Genomic DNA, 24,332 nt, shown 5'->3' with positions numbered 1-24,332 from the left:
GGTGTGGTCTCAGACCACCTCTCTGCAATCCAGCTCTGTGGCGCTTACTGGAGGTACCTGGTGGGCTAGTTGGCCCCCAGGGACACTCAGTATTCAAGGGGAATTAATTCACCAACTTACAACGCGCCAGGGGGTGCGTTTGCAGAGTGGTGGAGAAAGGGGGAATGGCTTGGTATGAGAAGTTAGCAATCCTGCTGTGTGGGACTTTCTGTAGGTAATAGGAGGGGTAGTTGGCCTTGAAAGTTGACGTTGGGGGCTAACTACCCCTCGAGTTACCTCCAGTAAATCCCACACAGTGGGATTGCTGAGGTGTTCGGAGGCCACGCTCACCTTTCTCCACCACTTTGCAAACGACTGCTATGTTATAGTTAGAAATTAGCATTTAAAAAACCTTAGAAATTCACCGAAAAAAACATAGGTTTTAGGGACGTTATAGTTAGAAAGTAGCATTTAAAAAAAAACTTAGAAATTCACTGAAAAAAACATAGGTTTCAGGGACATTATAGTTAGTTGAACATTTCACTCGTATAAAACCAGAGAAATCCGGCTGTTATAGTATGTAGAACTAACTATAACTCGCGGCCCCACAATGCACTGCTGATGACTTCACATATTACATCACTCATGACATGCTCAGTGATATCACTGATGACATCACTGATGACATCATCCACATGGTCATCTGATGCACCTCCTCACACACTAATAAAACCTTTCATACATCCACTCTAAAATACCAATATCGAAACCATAGACACACCAATAGCATTAGTACATACCCGCTCAGTGATTCATACCTCTACACACACATCCACCCTCTAACCCATACAGTCACTCATACACGCAGTCATTCATCAATACAGCAACTGATATATCCACTCATACACCCATATAAACACTCACACACTGCCACTCACCCAAAGAGTTACTCAAAAATCTAGTCAGCCACCCACAGAATTAATTACACTGCCATTTACTCACCTATACAGTTATACACACATCAAGTCACTTATTCATACAGATACATACTGTCTTCAACAATTACTGACATAAGCACACACTTATCCATGCAGCCACTGTCACAATCACTCGCTGTCACATATACTCACTTAAATACTCCAACACTCACAAATACTGCCTTTCACATATGTAGTTACATACACATATACCACTAACATATCCATTCACTCACCAACACAGCTATACATACACTCACTCCACCATACACTCCCTAACGCACACACTCATAAACGCATACACCCAGTGAATTACCCACTCACACATCTATGCACAGAGTCACACCCCCCACCCACCCTCACAGACCCTCAGGCACCCAAACAGTCACTCATACACCCAGTCATTCATCAATACAGCCACTGATATATCCACTCATACACCCATATAAACACTCACACACTGCCACTCACCCAAAGAGTTACTCAAAAACCTAGTCAGTCACCCAAATAATTAATTACTCTGCCATTTACTCACCTATACAGTTATACACACGCAAGTCACTTATTCATACAGATACATACTGTCTTCAACAATTACAGACATAAGCACACACTTATCCATGCAGCCACTGTCACAAACTCACTTATATACACCAACACTCACAAATACTGCCTTTCACATATGTAGTTACATACACATATACCACTAACATATCCATTCACTCACCAACACAGCTATACGTACACTCACTCAACCATACACTCCCTAACACACACACACATAAACGCATACACCCAGTGAATTACCCACTCACACATCTATGCACAGAGTCACACACACCCCACCTACCCTCACAGACACTCAGGCACCCATACAGACATTCAGACAACCAATCAATTACCCATATAGACACTCATGTAGCTGTTCACCAACCCATTCAGCCACTTACACACCAACTGACAGACTGATACAGACTCACTTATACAGTCAGTCAAGCACCTACTAAATCATCTATCCAGACATTCATACACCCACTCATACTTCAATACACCTTGGCATTCATATATATATAACATATTTAAACTTTACAGAAACACACAGTTACTGAATGATGTAATCAGTGATGTCATTTGAGATGTAATCAGTGATGTCACTGAGCATGTCATGAGTGATGTAATATGTAAAGTCATCAGCAGTGCATTGCGGCGGCGCAATTTATAGTTAGCTCTATTAACTCTAACAGCCAAATGTCTCTGATTTTATACGAGTGATATTTCCAACTAACTATAACGTCCCTAAAACCTATGCTTTTTTCAGTGGAGTTCTAAGGTTTTTTAAATGCTAATTGCGTACTATAACGTACCTGAAACCTATGTTTTTTTCAGTGAATATATATAAATATATACACACATACCCACAGGACACTGTGAGACTCACATGATTCCACCTTTCAACCTGGTTTTCTCAGTACCAAACTAAGGTTACTTCCCATGAGGAATTACAGCCCACTGCCCTGAGGCATCCTGCAAGGAATTATGTCAGGTTAATTGAATATGCCTATGTCTGCAAGATATGAAGGCAACTGGGGGTTGGGCCCGCTGGGAAAGAGGGTAGGTCGGGCCACTAGTAAATACAGAAAAAATGGGGATTTTACCTATGCCTCTATTTTGAATAAACCAATGAATGCTGGATTGGGTAAACCAAAATTTATTAGTTTAACCAGACTTTCAAGTCTTTTGAATTCATTTAATTTTTAAGTCGATCAGTTGTTCTAGTTTAGGCACAACAAAGAACATTATCAACTTCACGAATTGCCATATACTCTACAATACATAAATATTCCACAAAAATACCAACATTAATACAGTACAAAAGACATGACTACATAACTAATAATTACATGTATGTACAATTCCAATACCAGAGTGCTCTTGGACACAGTGAAAAAGATAGCGCTGTTATCTAATAGTACAGTCTTGATCCTGCCACACTTTTAGACAAAAAAAACATTATCAAGTATCTCAAACCAATACAGCATATATCTGCTCATATGCAAATCTGAAGGTGTTCTGTATTAATCACAATCAAATGAATGTAACAGAAATGAATAATGCCGACGCGTTTCAAGTCCCTTGGATGAATCAAAGGACTCTCATCAGGGCTGTCAAAGTCTGGTCCATGGAAGCTATTTCTAAAATAAAAAAACATAAAAAACGTAATCTATCTTGTCCTACCGCCATTCAATATTTACAAAGGGATTTCTCCCGTTGGGAGGTGCAGCCTACCTGCTAAGTTCGAATTCCAGGGCTGCACTTTACGTGTACTGTGGTCTGTGCCGTGGGTGCTCACTGGAACAAAGTGAGATTGTTTATATCAAAAATCTGTGTGGTTTCAAATTCAAAATAAAGAGGCCACCGGGGCAGTGTTTTACCTTTCATGTGTTGGTGTTGACGTCACGTGTGTGTCACTTCAACCGACAGGGGAAATTCCTCACCCGGGTCACATATTCTACAATAATGTGAATAACAGTAATCAGCCTCACATTGACTGCGAGTGCAAGATCAAGACTGTACTATTAGATAACAGCGCTATCTTTTTCACTGTGTCCAAGAGCACTCTGGTATTGGAATTGTACATACATGTAATTATTAGTTATGTAGTCATGTCTTTTGTACTGTATTAATGTTGGTATTTTTGTGGAATATTTATGTATTGTAGAGTATATGGCAATTCGTGAAGTTGATAATGTTCTTTGTTGTGCCTAAACTAGAACAACTGATCGACTTAAAAATTAAATGAATTCAAAAGACTTGAAAGTCTGGTTAAACTAATAAATTTTGGTTTACCCAATCCAGCATTCATTGGTTTATTCAAAATAGAGGCATAGGTAAAATCCCCATTTTTTCTGTATGTCTGCAAGATGGCATTAACTGAATATACATAAAGATTAACACCCTTTTAAAAGTACGAACATCAGGCTCTGACTGGGAGGTTCTGAATGGAATGGTCACATAATTTGTAAGTAGTCCAGAATTGAATCCCATCTCTCGGACATTTCAGCTTTGAAAATCAAGCTAATTTTGGGCAAGCAGTTTGGTTTCACTGTATTTAAGTTTACTGAATTATAATTAATGATTAACTGTGATATGTACACCACTATTACCACTATTTCATTTGTTCCTCTTTCTGTTTCTTACCTATTGGCAGTCTCCATATGAATAACCCTCTATAAATACCTACTCCACCTGTTTCATTCTGCTGCCTGTCTGCATATCCCTTTTCATAACCAGGAAGGTGGGTATGTACCTGAAATGAACTTGTGCAAATTCTTCCAATGTATAGAGCTTCACATCTGTCTGCTGCTCTTCTGGCTCATCTGTCTGGGATCTTTGCAAAACTGATCTTCTTTGGTCAGGTGACAATACCAACAAACTCTATCAAATTAAAAAAGAGATCAGATAAGCCTCAAATTATCCAACAGAGTAAAGGGATATAACAAACAAGGCACTCTGCCAAGGTATATAACAGAAGAATCCTTTTACCCATGGAAAATGGCAAACCTCATCTTTTTAAGACAGAGAATCACTCAAATACTCTAAACATGTTTCTAGAATCTAGATACAATTTATTGATAGAAAAATCTAAAATTTCACAACCCTCCAGGCTGAAAGTAGCGCTAAATAAAACGCCATCATGTATGCTTCAAGAGATGACTTTGAGTCTGAGGAGGCTCTCTGGCTTTCTTTGGGGATTCATCTGTTTTAAGGTAACACTTTGTCCCACTCCCCTTTAATTAAATTGAAAGTGTGCTTGTTTCAGATAGAATCTTATCAAAGGGTTCTTACGGTATAAGTCCATATGACTGCACCAACATTAAGAGGTGACACCAAAAAAGTTGTGAAATGCATTGTAACCACAAGATGCCTGTACTCTTAAAAAATGAGTAAGATGCAGCTGTGTAGATAGCTTATTTGTTTAGGTTTATATACATATATATAATATCATACACACACACACACACACACATATGTAGGTACTGAATGATTCATAATGCTTGCCCCCAAGCCACTCTGCAAAGCTTTAACATTGTTAATGCTACTTGAGTTATGTTGTGTGGAGGACCAAATTATGCAGCAAGGGTATGTAAATAATGTTGCATAAAATGCTAATTATATAGCACATTCTCTGTCAGTACAATTTTTATCAATTTGAGATAGAAGCACTATTTGGTGAAATCTGAACATTTTGCAATGTATGTGGCAAATGCACTGAATCCATAATTATACAGTAAAAACTGCTGCTACAGAATTGCCTAACTCCACTGACCCTCACCATTTACCATTGTTTTATTAAGAATTTATTCAAGGAATGTAAAAAAGCCTAAACATTCTAATTCCAATCAGTGTCGATTGTTAGCTGTGTTTTGAACAAAACAGTTTTTTTAAGCTAAATGCCCAAAAATAAACATGTAATAAAAAAATACATAACAGATACCATGTATAATATGGAACTAAAATTGCCATCATGGGGTTCTGGTACCACATGCTAACCATTCAGTCTTCGGTCTTGTGGTTTATAATGTCGCCTGAACCCCTTGACATCAATACTAGACCACTTTACACCGTTGTCCACTATGGTATTTAATGCCATGGCAGTGAAAATAAATGTAGCCCAATAACACATGTTATTTAGAATATATGTACTAATCAAAGGATAATCACATACTTATTACTGCAGTGCAAAGGTGAAATCCAAGTTTATTGTCCCAGTACAATAAAAATGACTTAAGAAAAACACTTTTTACTGCCTTTCAGATTGCATGTAATAATTACTTTTCAAAAGGAAACAATTTTCTTAATAGTCACGAGATCTCTTCGATGTGATTTTACCATACTACACAAATAAAGCCCCCTTGCAGCCTTGTTTTGGTTAAAATATTTTGATAAAACAAGTACAGATGAAAAATACCACGGTATAAACTATATATGTAGATGCACAGAGTATTCTATGCCTATTACCATTGACGAGGGAGGGAAGGGGCATCATGACTCCCTAAAGGCCTGGCTGTAACTTTTGACCCCATAGACAGATTTGTACCAAAGGTGGCAACATTTTGACATAGTCAGCTGAGGGCCAGCATGCAACTGTTTGTGAAGATCCGAGCAGGAAATAAAAAGGTAATTGCGAAGTCAAAAAGTTGGGTTTTCCCATTTCAGCTCGCACAAGAAAGTTGGTTACAAGGCTCTCCCTCTCCAAATGGCACACTGGCCTTATAATGCAAGCAGCTATTCCTGCTATACAATTGGACAAACTTTAGGTGAAATAGTAGAATGTGTTTAACTGATATACGATCTGAGTTTGGCCCCACCCTTTGGTGGTTCTGAGGAGTCAGTACAATATATTATGTTTTTCCTGTGATCCTCTTGGGATTGGTGCCCACAATTCTCCATGAGGACAGTGGTCCTGGTTTCATGAGACCCTCTCTGATATTGGGTGCTACTCCACAAAACCCCCAACCCAATTTCTGCATTGCAGTATTCTATATTACTGTAACTGTTTACTTATGGGGAGATGGTGGTGTCCTTGTGTAAACACTATATTCTGAACAGTGGGTTTGTGAGAAAAGATAAGCAGTAAATTGAAACTAAAAAGTGAACATCCCTTTACTCATCATTAAACAGCAAATCTCTAAAAACAGCTGCTTCTAACACTGTAGAAAATGAAATATCTGCACTTCATAGAAGCTCTTGAAAAATCGATATGAAGTAATTGAATGCAGTCCCGCAATAATCATGATCTCTACGATATTTAAGCACATTGAAAATATACTAAAGTCAAAAAAGCATAGCACTTGCAAATCGTGAATTTGTATTAATCTTGAAACTGGTGCCAAACATCTGAAATGGAAGGCCACTAACCTACTGCCCCTTTCTAAGATGATTATCACGACCACTCTCTACCACCATATTAACAAGCTCGAACAAATGGACCAGCCTTTCAAATGCTACAGCACTGCTCTGCACGTCTCACAATCATTTGCTGCATCATTTTAAGTGCTTACTACTTCAGAGCACAGAGAGATGGTGCGTCTGCTTCATGTGGGAAGTTTGCACTTTGGCACTATAAGCAGCAGATTTCCCCCTTATGGGGGCGATCGCCTGGGGGGTGGATGACGGGTGAGGTGGGTGTCTCCTACCATGATAGTAGGTATGGCTGAGATTAGGATTTGGACGTGGAATGTGAGGGGTGAGGTACTGGGTTTTTAGGAACCGGTACCGAACCGGTAACCCAGCGGTGCCAGGGGATCAACACACCAAAGACCTCGGGTTCTCCTGAGTCAGACCCACAGAAACTTCAGAGTCTTCTAGGTGAAGTCAAAGATTAGTTTATTGGCTGCAACCAAGGTGACAGGGTCCTAGAAGTACAATACCAGTATAATTCAGGAGACTGCACACTTTCACAAAGTTAGGCTTCTCTTCTTATACATAACATTTGCCCTTTGGCGAAACATTCCTTGGGTGCGCGGTATTTCATTTATGGTTACTGATTACAAAAGAAAGCAGAGTCATGATGACATATACATATTTCACGTCGTGATGCCCATAACAAATCATCCGGCAAGGCCCAACATTTCATCAGATATCGCTGGACCCCTAATAAAAATGGTCACCTCCCCACCATAAAATAAGTGAGGAAAAAGGAAAGAAGAAAGATGTGAGCGAGATATGGCAGGTGTGCGTGCTCAAATGGCTTTATGGCCGTTTGGGCCTAGATACTATCTTGCTTGGCCACTGGGAGGGAACTGACCTAACGAGCTCGGCCTGGGGCAATGGTTCTAACTTGTACTGAGGTCAGGAAGAAGTCGATTAAGGAGTACGTGTCCTTGTGGAATCAAATTCGACTGGATTAAGGCCTATGAAAAGGGCAACATGCAACTAAGGGTTCAGAAGGTAAATGACGATTTCGAGGTGAAATTGTCACTCGAATATACTGAAAATACATGTACTTGATGTACTCGTCATTTCCGGTCTTTTGATACCAAATTCGTCCTATTTCGACGAAGTTTTTATTCTCGAGTCCGGTACTGTTACGGATCCATATTTTTCAGAACCACAGACCCTCCTTTTGCCCTTACATAGGCAATTAATCTATCCTCATGTTAATCTGAGTCCAGATCTATATTCCTAAAGTCATTGAGGTGTTGCTGCAACATCATTCTAGTGCTGAGTTCGTGTCTTGACACAGGCTTCCTTACACATGATGTAGCACAGAGGCCACATATTGCAGGAGCACACTGTATGCATAGACAGAACAGGAAAAGAATGGCTAAGACCATCCCAATGACCATCAGAATTTTCCATCCCCAGGCAGATATCAGTTCCCAGAACCATCCCATTAATGACCAATCTCCTTTATCCACATGAATAGATTCGGAAATCTTATGTAGTTTGGAGATGGCCCCGTACACTGTTGGAGCATTATCTGGAATGAAAATGCAACAACTGGACTGGATCAATTTGCATACTCCACCCCGGTCCGCAAGTATTACATCCAAAGCGACCCGGTTCTGAAGGGTCATCAGTCGATCCGACTGGAGCTCAGCAGTCAGGTTACTAAGGGCACCGGCAGTCTCAATCACGGTGGATTCAACTACCCTTGTCAATTGCCTTATGTTTCTGCTGTTAACCATGGCTCCCCAGAACGGCAGAATACCCATTGCAAAGTCACCAAATTCTTGACCCGCAGTGTCTTCTTTACTCAAAACACCTCGGACTATCCTTGTCCGATGGTAATCCGCCGCTGCTGTGTAGGTGGGAGGTAACAGGAATGAAACAAAACATGAGCCCGAGAAGTCAGGGGGCAACCATGTATAGGCTCTATCGTGGCAGATGAAATAAGTACCCTTTGCGGCTAAAAAGGCGGGGGAAGTCTGAGATCCAAAAACATACGTTTCTGTGCAGACACTCTTCCCTAGCTGAGCTCTGGGATTCCTACCAATACCTTGCAGACACAGGTGACCTTGATGGGGCACGATCCAGATAGGGGACGATCTCTTAGCTTGCTGTTTCTCACTTAGTGTAGTGCCATATCCGGTCACATTCCAACCTACATATGCAAGTATCTCATCGTCTGGGGTATCTTCGTAAGAAGTCACTTCCTTGATCATGTCAACTATACCCTTCACTAGGGCGCTAGTCTTGAGGTTGTCTTTTACAGAACGTAGGGGTTGGATTTCTCGTGCATATATGAACATTGTCCTATATGCCCATACTGACCCATTGTGACTAAATGGCAGGACCAAATAGGGGATACCTCTATCCGTGGTGTGGGGCATGAGACCACACACCCAACAGTTGGTTGTGTTCATTACAAGTTGGTGTTGGTGTAATAGCTGAACGAAGGAGTTATTAATGAACTCTAATCTCCTATTTGATTCGTGGTCAGGCAAAGAGTGGAAAGAATGAGAGGAAACAGTAGGGGGAGGTATGGGTGATGTAGTAGGCGTGAATGTCATATGAGAAGAGAATAAAACATAGCTTATCAAAAACACCGTTACGCTAAATATCATAAAAATACACATCATTATAAAAATTTTCTTTCTCATTGTTTTCAAAAGTCTCTGCTTAAAGCTCATTTGTCTGGCAGTTCTCTCCACATCAGGAAACTCCATCCTCTCTAAGGTGCTGCCCGCGGCGGTAGGTTGTTTCTGCTAAAGGATGCTTCCGTCAGTCTAGGGTGGCTCCCTTCGACCAACTGGAACCAGCAACCTATTGTTGTCAGCTGCACCCAAAAGTCTTTAGTCAACCGCGACCCTAGCAGCGGAACCCGGATGGCGGTTCGAAAAAACAAAAATAAGCAAGTTACCTAGATGGGAGAATCTGCATTTTTAAAATAGCACTTTGGAAGGAAAAACTTATTATTTTATTAGTCCACAGGTTTTTTCTCTCGGATCAAAAATAAATCACTTTTACTTTAGTCTGTTTTTCTCGGTCGGAAATTATAGCGTCTTTTCCCGGGTGCTGTCTGGTCCGGAAATAGTAGCTCAGGTTCCACAGAGTTCAATTGTTCTGATGGCGGCGAAGTTTCTTGAAAAATGTTCTTACTGTCACAATCACGTTTAGCTTCTTTTACGCGTTCATCAATTGTGCGCTTTGAGTCAGTGCCTCCTGTCCGGACCCATTGGTCATGTGGCAGAGGGAAAGGTATTTTCTTACAATGGATCCCGTGGACCCAATTGGCCTTCCCCTCCACCTTAACAGTTGACCTTGTAGACAGGAGGACGAGGTGAGGTCCGGTCCATCTGGGCTGGTCGTTTCTTGTTCTCTGGAAATTCTTGACCAGAACCCAGGAGCCAGGGTCAATGGAGTGACCCGGTGTCTCGGAAACCGGAGGCAAGGTGTTGTGGACCTGTTGATATAAAACACGCAATTTAGCCGTCAATTCATACAGATAGTCGAGCAAAATTGGGTGTTGCAGCTCGCTAAACTTCGTGGGCCTAGGCACTCCCCATATGTTGGCTGGCCGACCAAAGACTATTTCATAGGGGCTGAGCTTCATTCGCGAATGCACAGTCATTCTGGTGGATAGGAGTGCTAAGGGTAGAGCGTCGGGCCATTTAAGACCCGTGCTCGCTTGGATTTTGGCCAATTTAAGTTTAAGCGTACCATTGTAACATTCCACTAATCCAGCTGATTGGGGGTGATTTGCAGCGTGGAACTTCTGACTAATGCCTAGCCCTTCACACACTCGTTTCATCACACAACCCACAAATTCACTTCCGTTGTCCGACCAGACCATTCTAGGCATTCCGAACCTGGGGAAGAACTCTTTCACAAGGGCTTTCGCTGTGGACAAGGCAGTATTGTCCCTTAGGGGATAGGCTTCTACCCACCTTGAGAAGGCGCAAACAACCACGAGCACATATTTTAAGTTGTTGCACCTCTCCATGTGTATGAAATCTAGCTGCAAAACCTCGAACGGATACGTAGGAGGTGCGAAATGACCAGCTGGAGTTGGGGTTCCCCTACCAGGATTGTGTTTCAGACATACCATGCAATTCTTGACAACATTCTCTGCACACTTGGGAATCCCTGAATTCTTCCACACTGGGGCCAATAACTCGCAAATCCCTTTCGCGCTGATATGGGCCATCCCATGAGCCATTGTAACCACTGCAGGCACATACGCATCGGGTAACAACCATCTTTGTTGCTCTGTCGATTCAATCCAACAACCATTTACATCCATTCTCCCTGTACTTTCTTTCCACATGCTTAACTCTTTCTCCGTGGCCTCAGCTTGGATGGACTTCACACTCTCTATTGTGTCTTCACATATTCCAACATCACCAGTCCATCTTTCTGGGCTCGCAACATACATTCGGCTCATCACATTCTTTGCCGTTTCTTTAGCAGTTTCATCAGCAAATGCATTTCCACGACCAACATCGTCGATCACTTTCTTGTGTGCACTACATTTCACAACTGCTACTTTCAGGGGCAACGTCAGTGATTCAAGAAGCTCATTCACCAACTGACCGTGCTGAATCTTAGCTCCATGCGAAGTCAGGAACCCACGTTCTCTCCACAATCGTCCAAAACTGTGAGCCACTCCAAAAGCATACTGACTGTCGGTATAGACAGTCACTTTCATTCCTTTTGATAACACACATGCTCTCGTAAGTGCCACGAGTTCGGCGGCTTGAGCCGAACCATGTGGTATTCGCGCAGTTTCAACGATTGTGTGCAGAGTTGTGACAGCATACGCTGTAGCCACGTTGCCATTTGGGAGTTTAAAGCATGAACCATCCACCCATAATGTACCATCACATTCGGCGAGAGGAGTATCGGATAGATCAACTCTCCCTTTGGTCTCCTCCTCCGTCCTGAGGAAACAATCGTGCTTTTCTGAAGCATCCGATTCCTCAGCAATTGGTAACAATGTGGCTATGTTCAGGGTACTGCATCTTTTGATGTGCACATGGCTTGCTAGTAGCGTCAATTCATAACTGGACAGTCGAGCACTAGTTAAGTGCTGTGTCTTGGTCCTATTTAACAATGTGTCTACTGCATGCGGGACCATCACGATTAGTGTATTATTCATTACTAGGCCTGCAGACTGTCGAATAGACACAGCTGCTGCTGCTGTGGCCCTTAGACAACTTGGCAATGCTCGTGCTACCGGATCCAAAGTTGACGAAAAATAGGCGCATGGCCGTTGTCTATCTCCGTGTAACTGAGTCAGCACAGACAATGCACAGCCCTCCTTCTCGTGGACATATAATGTGAAAGGCTTACTGTAGTTGGGGTTACCTAACACAGGGGCCGAACATAATGCTGTGCGTAATTCGAGAAAGCTTTTCTGACACTCATCGGACCAAGGAATGGGATTGGGTGTATTTGTACACGTTAGTGCCAATAAGGGTTTGGCTAATAACGAAAAATTTGGAATCCACTGTCTACAGTACGATGTAATGCCCAAGAAAGCGCGTACTTCTCTCTGTGTTCTTGGCACATTCAATTTAGCTATTGCCTGAATTCTTTCTGGGGTCAGTTTCCTTCCCTCCTTCGATAAGAGATGACCTAAGTAGGTCACTTCTTGTCGGCAATATTGGAGCTTGGAAAGTGACACCTTGTGATGTAGATCACATAGATGACGCAGTAGTGCCAATGTGGCCATTTTACATATTTTCTCAGTATCCGCGGCTATGAGCAAATCGTCCACGTACTGTACGAGAGTGGAACCTTTCGGCAAAACCATTGCGTCGAGCTGACTTTTCAGAGCTTGACTATATATTGAGGGGCTCTCACAGTAGCCTTGAGGAGCGCGTTTAAAGCGGAAACTGCGACCACCTAAACTAAAGGAAAAAATATCCCTGCTCTCCTCCGCGATCGGGATACTGAAGAAAGCATTCTTCAGGTCAATCACCGAAAACCATGATGCGGATGCTGGAATCATAGTCAATAATGTTGTAATGTCGGGGACAACTGGGAATTGTGGCACCACTATCTTATTTACTTCCCTAAGATCAATCACAAATCTATACACAGGTGGCTGAGAAGGGTCAGTTCGTTTTAAAACAGGCAGAACAGGACTATTGCAAACATTTCCTCGTGTTTCCTCTATTACGTCTTTCTCAATCAACTCGTAAACAATCGCTAGCAAAGCTTTTTCGCCCTCATTCGATATTCTGTATTGGGGAATTCGTGGCATTTTGACATTCGACTTCAATGTTACAACATATGGTGGGATTTCTAAAAGACCTACATCATTCGGACCAGTAGCCCAAAGAATATCTGGTAGAAGTGTCAATTCTGTTGGAAGCGTATTTCTCGACAAATACATGGGAGAAACCACTTTCCTACCTAAAGTCAGTTGTACTCCTGAGGGAGAACAGTACAAAGTAGCATACAATCTTTTTAGCAAATCTAATCCTAGCAAATTTTCACCACAACCTGTTGTCAAAATGAGGGGTGCTTCGAATTCACAAGGACCAACAGAAAGAGACAAAGGGTCAGAAATCGGATTTCTAACCGGGGCGCCAGAAAAACCTACGGAAACGTTCATTTCGCCAGACAAAGGTGCGCCAGGGAGTTTGGAGTGCATAATAGAACTCTTTGTAGCACCAGTATCCAACAGAAAAGGCTCTGACACACCCGATGTAATCACCTCAACGTAAGGTCCACTCTGATCTACTGGAACTGAAACAACTCCCTCTCTTTGTCTAAGGCTGTCCTAGCAATCGTTATTCTCCCACTGCTCATTTTCTGTGTAATACTCATCGACGTAGTATTGAGCTGTCCTGTCAGATACGTTATTTTGCTGGTCAAACCTGTTCATAGAGTTTTGTGGTGGAGGGGGACGTGCGTCCTGAGGGGTGTTTCCACGCCCTCTACCTCTAGGCGCTTGCTGACTACCACGGCCTCGTACACCAGAAAACTCGTTCGTACGTTGCGGCAGGGCAGGACAGTCATATTTGTAATGACCTTCTTGTTTGCAGTATAAACACTGATTGGGACCTACGCGGTTTTGATTGTAATCGAATCTCTGCAAGTTTCTCTGAGGCTGCTGAAAAGTGTTCTGGTAGTTATTCTGACCATTATTATTTTTATTACCACCACCTCGTGGCGGATAGGCTTGCTGTAGCAAAACCTTCGTTTTGAGTTCTCTAGTTTTCTTCTCTACTTTATCTTTCTCATCCTTGTCTCTATTCTCGTAGTACTGTGCGGTAGCTAATATCTGGGCTGAAGATGAGACTGCCCAAGAGCTTTCTGAATCTTTCAATTTCCTACACAAGTCTGGAAGTAGATTGTGCACAAATTTATCGACAAACAATCTCTGACCACCTTCTGTGGTCATATCTTGACCGCTGTGGTCAATGAATGTTTCTTCAAATCTGGTGAAGAAATCTGACACAGTTTCTTCTTTCTTTTGCTTGCATGCAGATAACTTATCCCAATTTACACGTATCGCAGGCATTATTGTCTTCATGTAATCTACTATCCTACCAGGTAGTTCCGCTATCAGAGGCTCAGGTTTTGCACCACCAACTTGTCGTGCATCTGCAACAGTAATATTAGCCCACGTGTCACCTAATTCCTGGTCATGATCTTCATGACGAATTTTTCCCCATAAAGGCTGTGGAACGACGTTCCCGAATAACATATCGATATCAGCTAAATTCATAATACATGATCCAGCAGTTTGCGACAATTCTTTATAGTACCCTGCAGGATTTTTACGCGGATCTGGTAGTGTTTGTTTGAGTGCTAAAACTTCAGCTCGCTTCCATGGAACATGTACCCATACTCGGTGAAAGTGGGGCAGGACAGGTGGGACAGCTGTCGCGTCACCCTCTCTCCACTGTGGGGGAACTTCTCTCATAGGGTATTGTCGTGCCTTTTTCCTACTAGATGCACTATATTCTGATGGTGACCCAGAACTACTTCCCTTACTTCGATGTGATAATAGCATTTCAACTGCTTTTTCTACATCGGGACCTACAATCATACCCAGACTAAAATGAAACCTTATACGACACATCTCTTGTGGGAGGCAATCCTGATCATTGTCTTCTAAATCTTCGCAAAGAAAAACACACATCTGTTCGAACACATATCTCTGTGTCGCTGTTTCCCATTGATGGAAAACTTCCATGACAGACTGTAAATCATATTTTGCAGTGTCCATGACCCATTTCCGAGCTAAATTATTCAGGGAATCTCTCTCCTGATAATCGGGCAGTTGACTTCGCAACTGTCTTCTTCCTATGTTAGGGGTCGTAGCAGGCGACCCGAAAAGGGGTAAAAGAAGATTAGTAACAGAGCTGGTAATTTTCTGCCGAAGGGAAGGTGAAACGGAAGAACAAACAGATGAAAGAACGGGGTGAGGTAAAGCGGGTGCAGAGATGACAGAAGAGGTATGAGGAATAATAGATGTGGTACTAGGCAAAATCATAGAAGGGGCATTTGTAGAAAGTACAGTAGGCAAGATCGTAGAAAACACAGGAGCAACAGAATTGGTCGGTGGGCCTAGAGGAGGCTGCACCGAAGAAGTAGGAGCCAGTTGAAGAACAGCTGGTGGGTGCTGTGGAAAAGCCAGAGGCGCAGCTTGTGCAACTAAAGGTTGCGGGGGTGCGGTAGCATTCTGCGCATAGGGCGGTGGCGAGGTTAACAATTGCGACATTAATTGGTCTTTTTCACGCTCTTTTGCTTTCCCTTGCTGAAGAGACGGCAAAACTGGATAACACTTATCTATTGCCATTTTACGTTGCCTGTGCAATTGTTCATTTATCTGCTCTTCCTCATTATCTTTAAACTGCACGGCAGCTTGCATTACTGAAAGTCCCTCTTCTCTCTTATTTTTCTTAGCTAATTTAATCTCTTTTTGTTTGGCTTCTTTGCGCCATATGCGGAAAGAGTCAAACATCGCCGGCCGGGCTTTCTTTTTGAAGAGTTTAACTTCAAGGTTATCTAAGATTTCAGAATCAAAGCTACCATAATGGGGCCATTTTAAAACACCGTCTTTCCTAGTGTATTTAATCCATACCTCGTTGTAAACGATGGGGCCTACCCCATGTTTAGCGTATAGCTCGTAAGTCGGAGTTCCAACTGGAGGAACCGGACATGAGTCCTCCAATCGGGAGTCCCTATTATTATTACCAAGACAAAACAAATTCCCGAGTCTAAGACTAGGCATCCTTTCTCTCTAGTCTAGTTCCAAAACTTCAAAGGAGTTATCGATTACGATATTGCTCGTGAAAACACGAGTCCTTTGGTTATGGTACTTGCAAGAACCAATAAAAACCTTATGTATCTCCAAGATACCACAAAGTAAGTCCAACTAAGGACTAGGAGACGCTCCACTTATACTTAACTGAAAATTATCGATGGCTTCACCAGAAGACTCGTCTCAGCGTTTCGCTCTACCGAAAATGTCAAGGGTCCAACATCAGTGCGATAGCCAGGGCAGCAGTCCTTGTAGCCGTCGGGAAGCGGGGAACCTCGTAGTAAAGACCTTCGGACCACGTCGACATGCAGGGGTCGATGAGGTGGTGGGCCCTCCTCCGGAATTTTCACACGAAGCTCCTCACGATCTTCAGGCTGATTGGTACCACTGGAATCGCTCCAACGCTGGGCGCCAAATGAGGTACTGGGTTTTTAGGAACCGGTACCGAACCGGTAACCCAGCGGTGCCAGGGGATCAACACACCAAAGACCTCGGGTTCTCCTGAGTCAGACCCACAGAAACTTCAGAGTCTTCTATGTGAAGTCAAAGATTAGTTTATTGGCTGCAACCAAGGTGACAGGGTCCTAGAAGTACAATACCAGTATATTCAGGAGACTGCACACTTTCACAAAGTTAGGCTTCTCTTCTTATACATAACATTTGCCCTTTGGCGAAACATTCCTTGGGTGCGCGGTATTTCATTTATGGTTACTGATTACAAAAGAAAGCAGAGTCATGATGACATATACATATTTCACGTCGTGATGCCCATAACAAATCATCCGGCAAGGCCCAACATTTCATCAGATATCGCTGGACCCCTAATAAAAATGGTCACCTCCCCACCATAAAATAAGTGAGGAAAAAGGAAAGAAGAAAGATGTGAGCGAGATATGGCAGGTGTGCGTGCTCAAATGGCTTTATGGCCGTTTGGGCCTAGATACTATCTTGCTTGGCCACTGGGAGGGAACTGACCTAACGAGCTCGGCCTGGGGCAATGGTTCTAACTTGTACTGAGGTCAGGAAGAAGTCGATTAAGGAGTACGTGTCCTTGTGGAATCAAATTCGACTGGATTAAGGCCTATGAAAAGGGCAACATGCAACTAAGGGTTCAGAAGGTAAATGACGATTTCGAGGTGAAATTGTCACTCGAATATACTGAAAATACATGTACTTGATGTACTCGTCATTTCCGGTCTTTTGATACCAAATTCGTCCTATTTCGACTAAGTTTTTATTCTCGAGTCCGGTACTGTTACGGATCCATATTTTTCAGAACCACAGGGGAATGCACACACCGTCGAGACGTTACCAAATCTACTCATATCTACGTCGCCATAAATTTCATGTAGTACTATTACAGGAGACACACCTAAACAAGACTGAGGTACACGCACTACGCAGACGGTGGCGCGGGCAGATCTATGCCACGGAGTACTCCTCCTATGCTCGAGGGGCACTCATATGGATATGACCGGGCACTCCTTGGGCGGTCATAGATACACAGATAGACGCGGGGGGTCGGTATGTAATGGCGCGAGGCAGACTTGATGGACACCCTGTGGTACTTACCTCCTTATACTCCCCTAACACTGACCAGGGCGGCTTCCTTGAGTGCCTCTCCATGGCACTGGCACCCTGGCATGGGCTCCCGTGGATCCTTGGAGGCGACTACAATTGTGTCCTAGATGTACACTTAGACAGGTCTACTGCGCCCCCAGCTAATGCACAGACGCACGTCACCACGAAAGCCCTCCTCAACTGGGCCCAGCAGTGGCACCTACACGACGCATGGAGGACACGCAACCCCGCGACGCGCACGTATTCCTACTGGTCAGGTGCGCATGCACTACACGTACGCTTAGACAGATACATGGTCTCCCCCGATCTCCTCCCATTGGTCCTAGACACACAATATATGGGCCGCACCCACTCAGATCATAATCCTCACACACTGGTCATCGCCTGGGACGACCCACATCCTCCCATTCCCACCTGGCGCCTCCAACCAGACCTCTTACTTGACGCGACCTTCCGCGACTCCTTACTTACACAATCGGCCCAATACTTCGATCTCAATGCTGGCATAGCGTCCTCTCCCCAAACCGAATGGGATGCTTTCAAGGTGGTGACCCGGGGGCTCTGCTTGGGAACACAGGGGCACATGAGACGCCAAATTGAGCAGGACCTGACGCGACTAGAAACAGAACTGCTGGACCTTGAGCACACTGTGGGGGGGGATGCAACCGCCCGACTGACAGAAGCTAAGGCGAAACACGACCGCCTACTAGACCGTTTGCGAAGCGTCAGCTTCGCGGCACACTCCGCCCGGGTCCACAGACAGGGTGACAGACCAGGCAAACTGTTGGCCTGGCTGATCGAACGGGAGGATCGATCTGCCCCAATATCGACCATACAGGCCGGAGACGGCGGATTACTCTACTACCAACGCCAAATACACGAGGCGTTCACGAGTCATTACACAGGCCTATATCACTCCCGATTGCGCGTCCCGCTGACTGCCATCACGGAGTATCTCTCTGACATACAGTTACCTGCCGTAACGGCGACACAGCAGGATGACCTCGGAGCACCACTGGATCCTGAGGAACTCCGCGACACCATCTTTAACCTCTCGAATGGCAAGACTCCGGGACCGGATGGCTTGCCGGCCGAGTTCTATAAGGCCGCCTCGGACGTCCTGATCCCACACCTGGTAAAGATGTACTCCGCGGCTTTAGATGACTTCGCCTTGCCCCCAACTCTTAATGAGGCAACCCTCGTCTCCTTACTCAAACCTGGCAGGGATGGCACACAGATGGGTTCTTACCGCCCTCTCGCACTCCTAAACACGGACTACAAAATCCTTGCCTCCGCACTTGCTCGCAGGCTGGCCCCTATGGTTCCTGCGCTGGTGCATCAAGACCAAAATGGGTTCGTACCGACGAGACATACGTCCCACAACATCCGCCGCCTGTTCCGCTTGCAGGAATACGCCACAAGACAGTGGCCGTGAGCAGGGTGCCTAGTACTAGACCTGGAGAAGGCGTTTGACTCGGTGGAGTGGCCCTACCTGCAAGCGGTCATGGACAAATTCGAACTGGGGGACGGCTATCTAACTATGGTCGGCCTCTTATACCGCAGGCCCACGGTCCGAGTCCGTACTGGAACGTTACTCTCTGACCCTATTTGTGTGCGGAGAGGCACCAGACAGGGTTGCCCACTGTCACCCCTGCTGTTCTCCTTAGCAGTAGAACCCCTAGCTGCGACACTCCGGTCACAGGGAATGGATTGGGGCATACCGTTGGCGGACGGACTGCATGTAGTGTCATTGTATGCTGATGACCTTCTCTTGTACGTCAATGACCTGAGCAACGTCCCGGAGTCCCTCACTGCCATTTTCGGCACCTTCGAGGAAGTATCGGGACTGCGGGGAAACTGGGCCAAATCGGGGGCCTACTCCTTCAACCCGAACGTTCCCGAGTGTGACATACACATCGGGGGTGAGAGGTTGCAGTGGTACCCCAGCACGTTCAGATATCTTGGGATACACATTTATCGAGACCCCATAGATATCTTGGATGGAAACCTGATGAGGGCGATCGCCTCTACCCGAGCACAAGTTGGGTTCTGGAAGACACTACCACTGAATGTCCCTAGTCGCATAGCCCTAGCAAAAATGATAGTCCTACCGAGACTGTTGTACTACTTTGCAAACATACCGACTTATGTACCTACCCGGGTGTTCCGAGACCTCGAGGTCCTGCTGCGTGACCTGATTTGGAACGAAGGTCGGCCTCGAGTTGCATTGACGAAACTCTACATGCCCACTGAAGAGGGCGGACTAGCTGTTCCTAACATGGAGCTATACTATCTAGCGGCACAAATGCAGTGGGTGTCAGGCTGGCTAGGTGGTAAGAACCTGGGAGACACGGCCACGGACGCCACTGCCTGGTCCCTATTCTAGGTCCACGAGTTGTTCCATCCGCTGACACGGACTCCTCGGCCGCCACAACTGCTACTCGCAGTGGCGCGCAGGTGCTTCCTCCGCTGCTTGCGCCTGACTCGAGCGACGGTACCATATGCGCCGATCTTGCTGCTATTAGGTACCCCGACAACGGCGGGGACCCTGACTGCTGTAAGGTTAGATAGCTGGATTACCGCGGAGGTGGAAACATTGGGCGACCTATACTCTGACGGCGCCCTCCTGCCCTTCGCGGACCTCGTGAGAGACGCATCCCTCCCGGCTGGCCAGTTCCTAACACACGCATCCCTCATTCACGCGCTGACTGCCGCTTGGGGAGACATGTCTGGTGAGCCACCAACACATCACTTCATACAATACCTTCATGTCATGAGCAACGGCACTCCCATCATTCATTGGTTAACGCAAGCACTCCTCCTACACACACACCCAGCAACTGTGCACCTGAGGGAAAAGTGGGCGACTGACAGGGGAAGGAACTGGACGGACAGGGAGTGGGCTATGATCCTGGCTGGCCCAGTGAACATCCCCCGCAACCCTCGCTTCAAAATCATACAGTTTTACATATTGCACCGCGCATACCTCACCCCGGACAAGATAAATAAGTATTTTTCAGTCACGGACACTGCCTGCGGACGCTGCTCCCTCCTAGGTGCGGATCTCCTCCACATGCTCTGGCTCTGTCCTGCCCTCCAACAGTACTGGGAAGGAGTGACCATGATGCTCCGACATTGCACCAAGGAACAGGTGCCACACACGTGGGAAGCCTGCGTATTAGATTTGTACAAGCGTACGCGACTAAACAAAGTCCAGACCAGATACTGGGATCTTGGACGTATCACAGCCAAAAGACTGCTTACCAAGCGGTGGAAAGCTGCCACACCCCCGCACCTCAGACATTGGTGTCTGTTGCTGACGAACTGGGCACGGGCTGAGAGCTCTGTCCTGAAACGGGAAGAGACAGCAGGGCTCAGAAAATTCCCTATCGCACAACACTGGGAAGACATTCTGCATTCTCTTCTGCAGAAATGTGTGGAACAAGGGATTACGTAAGGTCCTGTGTGCTGCCTTCCCCCCTCCCCGATACCGGTTCCTGCGAACCACACGCGATACGCCATACGCCACCTATCCGACCACGGTGCTCTGCCCACCGTTTGACACGTACTTAGCTGTTACACATTGGCGCATGCTTGCCCCCCTCCCGGACATGCGCTACCACACGCGACGCTACAGCGGGGGCCCGGGCACTGTAGGGCTACACCGGAATGATACGCCCAACGAGCACTTGGGGACCCCCCCCAGTAGCTCTGACACGCGGACAGCCTGCACTTCTCCCCCCCCCCGGTCTCCCGCCTGCTTGCCCCATGAGACACGACTGACACGCTGACTCCGACCCCCCCCTCTCAACGATATGGCAAACTCTGCCCATATTTACCCCTACCTGCCTCTTACATAGCTCATGTTACTGTTATATAGTTCATTAATAATCTGGTTTCATCCCCTTTTAGACCATGCCCATACACATACAACTCTGTGTTTCATACCACATGGCGCCCTCGGGCGTGACAGCTAGGGCCTAGGCGCATCACCTGAGTGCTGGGATAAAAGGAAGTCATTTTCGTCGGGGTGGGCGAGCAAGACGGTCACGCGCTCCAAGCACGCTTAGATACTGAGCACCCTCATCACTAGTTCATATAACACCATATACGTCTGAATGTTGACCCACATTGATACCCTTCCCAACGACGCACGAAAGATGTGGTGGGCTCGACCGACGCTGATACTGTTGATGAGTGCTAACCCGGCATAGCTACTCTAACCCCACTGACCCTATAAGGAAAATCCATTGACCACACACTTACGTAACACCGAATGATTGTATGATTGCAGATTTATGTGACATGTTGATATGCGCTGCCGAACCCCAGGGTTGTCGGCCTTGAAGCTGTTTTCACTCATCCCGACTAGCACAATGCTCATTAATCGCAGCTGGCCCGGCTGGGTTGTAAGCTAAAATGCTGTGTACACTGTATGTTGGACAATAAAGGTCTTTTACAAATAAAAAAATAAAAAATAAATAAAAAATAAGCAGCAGATTTCCCACACCTGCTACACACCGTGTATCTCTGCCCCAGGTACCACCATCCCGCTGTGCCAGCTTCTAGAATTACATTATCCCTCCCTAATCTGCTTGCTGGTAACAAACTGACACTACCTTTTCGCCGTGGCTCAGACACGAAAAGTGGCAAGTCATTCCCCCTTTTGTGATTTAGCCCTCCTCAATCCCAATTGCGACTATGCTGTTGGCTGGTCACATACAGTGACCAGCCAACTGCAGCCTGCCTACGCCATCTTCAAATTAGGTGTGCAGTGCTGCTCTTGGACTGAACTAGGATGACCTTGCAGCTCTACACTGACTGATCCAGAAAGGTAAGATCCACTCTGCTCTACAACTGGCTTCATGTTTGCTACTGTACGTTACGCTGTAGGTAAGCACACAGGCTCTGTGTTTGTCTCTCAGGCTTGCTTCTAATCTCAGGAAGACAGAAATTCTACTGGCAGCTGGACCGACTTGTTCGACGGAGGCTGGCTGGTGGAGTAGCGCAATGTAGCCTCCATCCTTTATATGTTATCATTGTGCAATTTCGCATTATTTTGACATTATATTTACTTTGTGCCTTTAATAATATAAATGTGTGTGAACGTTTAAATGTTTTAATGAAATGTAACTATTGAGAAATTGAAGCTTTATAAATGTGCGCAGTACTGTTCAGTTTAAGCATGAAGATGTATTCTGTATTCACGTTTTCATTTATACGTTTAGTCATATTTGCATACATTCTGAGAGTTATATTTGAAAGTGTAATCATGTATGCTTTTACTCACATTTGTATTTGTTCTTGAATTACATGTGCACAAATATAACCATGTATTTGAAGTGTACGTTTAAATGTTCAGCCTGACAAAATGCCTTCATTTTTAAACTAATTTTGCTTGGTTAGCGTTTCCTTTCTTTTGCTGGTGAGATTTAAATATTTCATTAGCTAGGGAAAAGGAGTATTGTTGTATGTTTTAGTTGATTGATAGTAAGGCCATAGTAGAGAAATCTTGGCAAGAAACAGGAAGACCTAATGAGCAGATGAAGCCTCCTATTCATTGCATATCAGGAACAGGGAATGCTCAAGGCTGTAGTAACTGTCCAAGAATCACCTAGCGTTCAGAAAGCAGCTTAAAACGTGGATATTTGACAAATAATCCTCCTCCCCTTCCTAAGCGCCTTGAAACCCTCTGGGTATGTAGTGCGCTATACAAATTTTATGACTTGACTTGACTTGACAAGTTCTATGGAATGGGAAATTCAAGTGATGTTGCAAATGCACACCATGAGAAGTGAAATGATTGTTTCCTGGTGGGGTGTGAAGAGATATGATTGTTGCTGAAGTTTATTAGTTTTAATTAGTGCTCACTCCATTAGAAGTTACGGCAGATTCCCTTAGACTTTGAGGGGTGCAGACCACTCTTCTTCCTTTATTCTTCATGCTAAACACGTATTCCAATTCTGAAAAAACATCCAAGGGAGTCTTCATTTAGCTGACACCTTCCAGCCTTTCCAAATTTCCGTGAGACCCCACTCTATAATCCATTTATTCCAGTCTTACAACATTGATTAGAGGTCTTTAGACCGTATTCATGTTTAGGAGAAAGAACTGGATTTTCTTTAAGGAACACCGATTTCTAATTTCCAGTTTCTGTATTGCTGTGGTGGGATTATTATATATCTTATCCTACTGAGACTGAATCTATTGTGATATTTCAGCATGCCAGTTGTAATCTTGTATCTTTTTAATATTCTCTTGACATGCTTATAAACTCAATTGATTATTAATTGGTAATAAAACGACTTAACTTCAACCTCTGATTTCTGGGCCTTATTGTGTGGCCAAATGGGCTTCACAAAAGGTGAATTGTTTCATTATTGTTAGCTCCCTTGGCCTCTCAGTCAATTTAAATAGATCTATCAGATGAGAGATTGTAAATCACGCACCTATGCCCTCACACTGGTAACCACTTTTAAACTGTGCATGGCTCAGGCGCCAGACTAGACACACTGTGCCCCCGAAACCAACACTCATGACTGGAGGGCAATCATTGTTGTTTTGGT

General features: G+C 44.8%; 2 protein-coding genes across 2 annotated transcripts in view; one reads left to right on the top strand and one right to left on the bottom strand.

Moving 5' to 3' along the window:
* Window positions 1–4,175, top strand: part of LOC144792007 (uncharacterized) — a 42,792-nt gene extending 38,617 nt beyond the window's left edge. The window contains exon 4 of the mRNA XM_078666871.1: window positions 4,165–4,175. Within this exon, the coding sequence (XP_078522997.1) occupies window positions 4,165–4,175 (11 nt within the window). The remainder of the gene's footprint in view (window positions 1–4,164) is intronic.
* MYO7B (myosin VIIB) overlaps window positions 1–24,332 on the bottom strand; it is a 1,196,498-nt gene that overhangs the window by 264,162 nt on the left and 908,004 nt on the right. Inside the window, exon 36 of the mRNA XM_078666047.1 lies at window positions 4,264–4,391. Coding sequence (XP_078522173.1) covers window positions 4,264–4,391 — 128 coding nt within the window. The remainder of the gene's footprint in view (window positions 1–4,263; window positions 4,392–24,332) is intronic.

This window comes from Lissotriton helveticus, chromosome 11 (assembly GCF_964261635.1).
Source record: "Lissotriton helveticus chromosome 11, aLisHel1.1, whole genome shotgun sequence".
Classification (NCBI taxonomy): domain Eukaryota; kingdom Metazoa; phylum Chordata; class Amphibia; order Caudata; family Salamandridae; genus Lissotriton; species Lissotriton helveticus.
Note: the sequence above shows the minus strand (reverse complement) of the source record. Positions and strands in the feature narration are given on the sequence as shown.